The sequence below is a fragment of the Palaemon carinicauda genome, chromosome 32 (assembly GCF_036898095.1).
Source record: "Palaemon carinicauda isolate YSFRI2023 chromosome 32, ASM3689809v2, whole genome shotgun sequence".
NCBI lineage: Eukaryota > Metazoa > Arthropoda > Malacostraca > Decapoda > Palaemonidae > Palaemon > Palaemon carinicauda.
The window spans coordinates 4543926-4551989 of NC_090756.1; the positions used below are offsets into that span (position 1 = coordinate 4543926).

Sequence of the window (8064 nt, forward strand, 5' to 3'; positions counted from 1 at the left end):
ACTAAGATAACCTGTGTCTTGAGGTCCCATGTGCTTCAGCTATCATCTTGGAGACTATCCACCATATCCTCAGAGAAAATGGGTTTTCTAGGCCCCCTAGACTGTCTTTTTTAGTATCCCAGAGACATTGTACCAATATTCTTCATTAAAGATAGTTGCTTGTATATTTTTATTGGTGCAAATCCAGGAAAGTGTCGTTGGCCTTTGGGTACATTATTATGGACCAAATTAAACACAGTTCTACTTATATTCTATATTAATCAACTATCTGCACGTACATACTAGTGCATATGTTTGATTATATTCTTTCAGTTCCATCTTCAATAATAGAAATCAAACCTAACCTTAACTAGTGTTTATGCAGCAGATGCTTTACTACACCATCAAAATTTCACTTACAACAAAATGGAAATACCACTAAATATGTAATTACAAAAACTAACATGAACCAAAAACATATTCATCAGAACCCAACAATATTGTTTTTCACTCCATATAGGAATCCTTATTACACTGCCAAATGAGTCACTCAATATTACTCCATTACAAAAAACTAGTCTATATACTAATGACAGTCTGTGCAAGCATTAGATGAATATCTTGTGTATCCTCTACATGTGTCAACACAAAGCTGAATTTCTGCACACTACATTAATATGGCTACTTTTTAAAAGGGAACTATAAAGTTCTATACACATTTTATCAATCTGGTTTTTAGTTCCTCTTCCATAAATAGTTGAAGGTCGATAGTCCACCTTTCTTTTATTTCACCAGTTTCCCAAATTCTTGGCCTCACACTTCACCTGGTCGGTTTTAGTGTCTCAAAAACAAAAGGAAAGTCTCATGTAGGCCACCATAACCACTTCAAATGAACATTCCTGAAAAAACAAGACAGAATTAGGGGACAGGAAAACATATAAAAATAGAATTTAACAAAACATACAGTAATGGGATAAAAGAAAGTCTCCCTTCTGAGGCCATAATATAACTAATAACGTAATTTATTTTACTTCCAAAATAATAATGACATACTGACTCCCTGAAGAAAAATTAATGCTCACTCTCAAAGGTAAGTGTGTGATGTTAAGGAAACCTTCATTTAAGCTCCCATTCTACATAAAAAAGTAATTAGTGTTCTTCAGGTGACTTAAAAGGGATTTTGACGTAGGAAAAATCTATTTCTGGGCGAGGGACCTGTGCCGCCCAGTGAATAAGCTCCTATTAGCACTTATTCTTAGGTAATTTACTGCTAAATATACCAGAGAAAAAATGTAAAGGAGTGCTAGGTTGACTAGCTCGCTCACCTATTGGTGTCGGTATGGAATTGGGCGTATAATCCAGAGGTCCCGCACCATTTAGATTCATCCACGACAAAGACCCCCAATAGAGGAGAGCCGTTCAACCTCACTCGGCACCACCAACTCTGCATCCGCTCAGAACCCAACTCCTTAGCACCCAAAGTTTGGGGACTCCAAGGGAGAGGAGCTGGGAGGGTTCACTGGGCGGCACAGGTCCCTCGCCCAGAAATAGATTTTTCCTACGTCAAAATCCCTTTTCTGGGCTTGAACCTGTGCCGGCCAGTGAATACATACAAGAGAAATGTCACCAAACTTGAAAAATAAAGGAAAAAACATAAACACAAGGGAAACACAAGTTACTTTAATCAGAGTTGAGTGCCAAAAACAACTATAAAGGTACCTTAAAAAGAACATAAATCCACTTGGTAGAACAATTGACAAAAAAGGTAAGGTATAATAATGCCGTGAGTGATGATATATACAGATACTCAGGAGTCATAAAATTAATAAATATAGGAATAGTAACCAGGTGCGAAACCAACGAATACAAATAGGGTATAAATGAGGCAGGTAAGGGGGAGAGATAAAATGATAAGGAATTAACATGTGAGTTACCTGGGGGTAACTACGCTCCCTGCAGCTACCGTAGGAAATTTAAGGGCTTCCAAATGTTTAAGATAGTGTTTCTTGAACACTGACGGTGACTTCCACCCTGTGTACCTAGAAAGATCCGTAAAATTCATGTGGTGAAAAAAGTTCACCGAAGTAGCAACTGCTCTAATATCATGTGCAAGAGGAAAAGAGTCAGGGTTAGCTTGTTTAATAAAATACAAAATTTGTTGCCTGATCCCTTTAATGGTAATGGTACCGCCTTGTTCTCTAACGAATAGAGGCCCGGAGGAGTTAGAGGAGGTCCGGGATAAATAAGACTTAAGAGCAGTAACAGGGCACAGAGACGGATCTTGCGTGAGGGGAACAATTTTCCAGGAGGACCATCTGTTCTGAGGGTCTTCGTTCTTAGCTAAAAAGAATTTGTTAGGTGAAAGAAGGACCTCTCCCGAAGGAAGGAACTCAATATGACCCGGGTCTCTTGACAAAGCTGCCAGTTCAGAAATTCTTGCCCCGGAAGCCAAACTCACAAGGAAAAGTGTTTTCCTGAGAAGGGGAATATAATCACAAGAACTGTTAATGGTATCAGAAGCCAATTTGAGCACATCATTAAGGAACCAGGTAACCGGGGTAGGACGAGTAACCGGTTTCAGTCTGGCACAGGCTTTCGGAATTGAAGCTAACAAAGAGTCGGTTAAGTCTATGTTAAAACCCACTAGGAAGATCTTTTTCAAAGCAGATTTAATAGTGGTGATAGTATTGGCTGCCAGACCTGATTCTAATAAAGTTCTAAAGAAAGTGACTGTAAGGTTCAAGTTCATACAGTGTACGTCTGAGTCTATCAGAAATTTAGCCAACTTTTTAACTGCAGAATCATATTGGCGGATGGTGGAATCCCGTTTATCTGATTCTAGGAACAGGGTGTTTCGAGGATCGATATTGGCACCATGCATGGCCGCAAACTTCATGAAGTCCATAAAGTTAGGGCGCTCTGAATGTTTGAGAAAGCGTACACAACGCGTGTTTGTACTATCTGAGACGGAACCGGATTGGGTATCGGGTGAGGATGTAGTCTCAACTCTCGCAGGAGAGGGTACCAATTGCTCTTGGGCCAGTTGGGTGCGACCAAGGCTACTCGTCCCTTGAAGGATCTCAGTTTGTCTAGGACTTTCAGTAAAAGATTCACCGGGGGAAAGAGATAAATCCTTTCCCAGTTGTCCCAATTCTGTGACATGGCGTCTGTGGCGTAGGCCTGAGGGTCTAGATTGGGAGCCACATATACTCTCAATTTGTGGTTGGACTCCGTGGCGAAGAGGTCTACTTGGAGACCCGGAACCCGGGAGAGAATCCACCGGAATGACTTTTGATCGAGTGACCATTCCGACTCTAGAGGGGAGGTCCGGGACAGGGCGTCTGCAACTACGTTCCGGACTCCCGCCAGGTGGACAGCTGAAAGATGCCAACGGTTCGAGGCTGCTAGGGAGAATATGGCTACTAGAACATGGTTCAGAGGCCCTGATTTTGATCCGCCTCTGTTGAGGCAGCGGACCACCACTTCGCTGTCGAGAACCAGACGAAGGTGTTGTCTCTTGGATGGAGAGAGACGTTTCAGGGTTAGTAGAACTGCCATGGCCTCCAGCACATTGATGTGAAATTGGCGGAATAAGGGAGACCAAAGACCTTGAACTTTCCTGTGCTGAGAATAGCCTCCCCAACCTGATAGGGATGCGTCCGTGTGAATGATTAACTTCGGAGGCGGAAATCGAAGGGGAACTGACTTTGACAGATTGCTGGCCTTTGTCCAAGGTAGAAGTCTTTCCCGGAGAATGGGAGGAAGGCGGACTTTCCTGTCCCGGAGCTTCCGATTCGCCCTCGAACGCCAGACACGATTGATATCTTTCAACTTCGCTTTCAGAAGTAGATCCGTCACTGAAGCAAATTGAAGGGACCCTAGGATCCTCTCTTGGAGCCGTCTGGAACTCACTTTGTCTTTGAGAAAGCGTTTGGTGTTCATTGCAATCTCTAACCTCTTGGGTTTGGGAAGACACAGAGTGTGAGATATAAGATCCCATTGCAGGCCGAGCCATTGGAACTTTGATTTCGGAAGAAGACGGGACTTCTTGAAGTTGATCTGAAAGCCTAGAGATTGAAGGTATTGGATGACTTTGTGAGTGGCTTTTAGGCAATTTTGGGAGGTGTCTGACCAAATGAGCCAGTCGTCCAGATAGGCTACTACTTGAATCCCTTGATTTCTGAGTTCCTGAACAGCAACTTCTGCTAACTTTGTGAAGATCCTTGGGGCGATGTTGAGCCCGAAAGGCATCACCTTGAAGGATTAATTTTTGTTTCCTAGGCGGAAGCCTAGATACGGACGGAAGTGTCTCGCTATCGGAACGTGATAATAGGCGTCTGTAAGATCGATAGAGGTGGTGACGGCCCCACGGGGAAGTAAGGTCCGCACCTGCGAGACGGTAAGCATTCGAAACTTGTCGCATTGAATGGACAAGTTGAGAAGGGATAGGTCTAGAATCACTCTTCTCTTGTCCAAATCCTTCTTCGGGACACTGAACAGCCGACCCTGAAACTTCAGGTGTTTCGTTTCTTGTATGGCGTTCTTTTGTAACAGGTCCTGGACAAACTCGACTAGGTCCAGAGTGGAATGCTGATGAAATCTGTTCGGTGGAGGAGGTCCTTGAATCCAGCTCCACCCCAGTCCCTTGGAGATGATACTGAAAGCCCAGGGACTGAACCTCCATTTGTTGCGGAAGGCATAAAGCCTCCCCCCTACCCGCTGCACCTCAGTATTGGCTTGAGGAGTTGCCTCCACGTCCGCCTCGGAAGTTCTTTCCTTTGCGAAAGAATCTACCCCTACCTCTGTTCTGGTATGAACCACGGTGGTAGCCTCTACCTCTGTTATAACCCTGGGAAGAGCCTTGAGCTTCATAAGATTGGTTAAAGGCTGGAGAGGTGGTGGAGGCACCGGGAAGCTGGCTCTTAGGGAACAGAACGGTGACGTAGTCGTCCGAGGAAGGAGCCTGAGAGGTGGAAGGCTGTGCAGGAACAGCAGGAGATGGTGGGAGAGGCTGCCGGAAAACGGACGAGCTACTTTGCTGTTGCCGGAACTGAGTGGAGGTATACGGGCGGAGCTTCTTCCTACCACGGGCTTGGTAACTTGCGGGATCATATTTCCGCTTAGGAGTCAAACCCCAACGGGCTTTAAGGCTCTGATTAACTCTTGTAGCTTCTGTCAAGACTTCCTTCCAAGATCCTCAGGGAAAAGATTTGGACCCCAACAAGAGGACCGGATAAGTTTATTCGGTTCGTGCCTAATAGTCGCCTCAGCCAGGACGTGTTTGCGGCACCTACGTTTAGCAAGAGCAAAGTCATATAGGTCAAAGTACAAAGACTGCAAAGTAGCCTTATTGAGAGACTTAAAGATACTCTCAGTATCATAAGTTAAGGCTATCGACTCCGTAGAAGTGGCCAAGTTCAAGGTTCGACCAACACGTAGGCGGGAATCATACTCCTGTTTAATAAGGGATTCCGGGAGACGGGGAAGCCGTTCACTAAAAATTACTGACGCACAGTCCGCTGTCAGCTTGCCGGAAGTAAAGGTGGTATGGACATTGTCCCAACACTCATTATCTGAAGGAAGAAGGAGGGAGATCGGATCTACCTCTCGGATGGGAGGCAAGGGCTTCTCCTCCAGAGCGTATTGAAAGGCAAGCTCTGCAATCTTAGTGACGCATGGAGTCACGGTATTCTTGTCCATTAGGAACATTGTAAATGAACTCTTATGAGGCATCAACATGGTATTGGTGCAACCTATGTCATTTAGAAACCTAGCCCAAACAGATTGGGCTTGTTCCTTTGGGAAAATGACGGTCTCTTTAGGGACCTTATCCAGCCGAACCAGAGCTTCCTCGGTAAGCCTGGCATAACCATGAAACGGAAATGCGAGACCAGGAGGAAAGAATTCAAAGTCCTCTAGTGGACGAGTACCAAGACCTTCCAACGTTAACATCCCGTCTGAGAACGGGGAATGAAGAGCCATGCGCCAAGGGTTATTCTTGGTAAACGGAGGAAGCTTAGAGGCATCCGGGATGAGAGAGCTTTGAACTTGCTCCGGAGCACCTTGCTCTAATGCCCCAAGTCTCTGACCAATGTTAGAAAACATCGTGTCCATCTTGGCCTGCATTTCTGACACAATCTTAGATTGCATCTCTGACACAATGCGAAGCATGGCTGATTCGGAAAGGCCCGGGTTAGGAGCAGAAGTGGCGGATTGTACTCCCGGGTCGTGAGACTTAGAGGAGGAGCCGGAAGCCTTAGATGATGGGTTTGCTTTCGTTTTAGAACCATGGGAAGCCTTGTGGGGCTTACGAGCTTTTGGCAAAGTTCTAGATTTAGATTTATCTTTGGGGGGAACCGGGTGTGATCGGTGAGACGAATCGCGGTCCCCAGAAAAACCATGAAAAGAAGAGAGATCAGATGAAGAAGAAAGAGCGGGGCTGGGGATAGGAATCTCAGCGCCGGTAACACCTGCCTCACTTACCACCCTACCTGCATCCGGATCATCTAACAACATGGGTTCCACATCCGAGTTCAAGGAGGCAACATTGTCTTCCAGATCTCCGGGGGCATCAGACGTATCTTGATCTTGATCCTGATCGATGAATCCAGAAATAGTGGCATCAATGTCGGCAATGATGGGTGCCGCAACAGCTCTAGCCACAGCGGCTGAAGACTTAGCATTAGGATAAATCATTGCACAGTAGTCTTCAGAGAGGACGTAAGGCTGCTTTGATTTCACATTTCGGGCAAATCCCCCAACCCACACTTTCAGGGTGGCCCGAGCCGCAGTCTTCTGCTCCGGGGATGCCTGAAATAATAGTGGGAATTAAAGAAAGGAAGAGTCCAGGAGGTCCTTTAAAGACCATAGAAATCTTACTAAATAGTGTATGTATACCAAATAAAAGTAAGAATAATTAGAAAAGTCAACATAGCCAACGGGACTCACCGAATCAGATCCAAGGGTGGTAATGAGGTCAAAACAGACCATACAATTATCAGGATGCCAGACTACGATATCTTCCAGTTGTACTCCGCAGAGGGCGTGAGACCTACACACCGTATGGCCACAAGGCTGGTGAAGAACTGCCGCACAGGCCGTCGTCTGGCAATGAACCATCTGTAATAAGAATAGTATATGAGAAACTGTAATTCTCTTAAGTAGGGGCGGGTCCGGAGGACCCGGGCCTAAACATAAGTCTAACTTAAGACTAGAGCTTAACTATAATACTCTTAAGTAGGGGCGGGTCCGGGGGACCCGGGCCTAAACATAAGTCTAACTTAAGACTAGAGTATAACTATTCATTCCGGACGAGCCGGGATCATAAAGAAGGATGCAACAAAGAATTAACACACATGGTGTCTGACTTCCCGGAGCGAGGTTAAGCCCCGGACCGGGATATATAAAATTACATCCATAAACTAATACATATAGGAACTCCGGGGTAGTGATCTGTCATATATAATCATAGTAAATGTTATAAAATAAGGGGGGCGGAACCGTAGATAAGAACCACCAACAGAACCCGGAGGTTTTCGTATAACATAAATAAAAGTGTGATAGGTGAACATTTATAAAATAGGGTGCACCGGGATTCCTACTCTGTTGACCGGTGGCCAACCAGTCTAGACAGAGACAAAACCACCGGGACACCCGGAGAGAGGACATAGTCCATAAACACTGAACTACCCCCTCTGTAGGAAGGGAAGGCAACGGTCCCCTAGGGGAGGGGGGAGAGAAGCCTAGCCACCAACCTAGCGAGAGGGGGAGCTTGGGGGAGGATCACGTGACACGGAGCAGCAGGGCTACCAACTGACGATCCCCAAACACTACCAAAACAGATCATACGGAGTAATAAGCACAAATATTCATTATAAAAGTAATAGCGTTGAAAAATATATAAATATACACATAAAAAATTAGGGCAAGGCATGCGAAATAATGAATAAATCCCGAAGGACAACAACCTGATGGCCGAAGGCCGGCAAGCCACCTACGATACGTAATCTGATATCGGCCCTAAATATGAGCCACAAGGGCTCTAAACGCTAAATAATGAATATCCACTATAAAACATATAAAAAT

At 45.2% G+C, this 8064-nt stretch overlaps 1 protein-coding gene across 1 annotated transcript; it reads right to left on the minus strand.

Moving 5' to 3' along the window:
* Nucleotides 1-4617: 4617 nt before the first annotated feature.
* Nucleotides 4618-7205, minus strand: LOC137625701 (uncharacterized). Its single transcript, XM_068356605.1, has 2 exons — nt 6928-7205; nt 4618-6789 (listed from the first exon to the last, which is right to left on the minus strand). Exons 1-2 carry the CDS (start codon nt 7096-7098, stop codon nt 5155-5157), a joined length of 1806 nt encoding a protein of 601 aa, XP_068212706.1. The 5' UTR covers nt 7099-7205; the 3' UTR covers nt 4618-5154.
* Between the last annotated feature and the right edge of the window lie 859 nt (nt 7206-8064).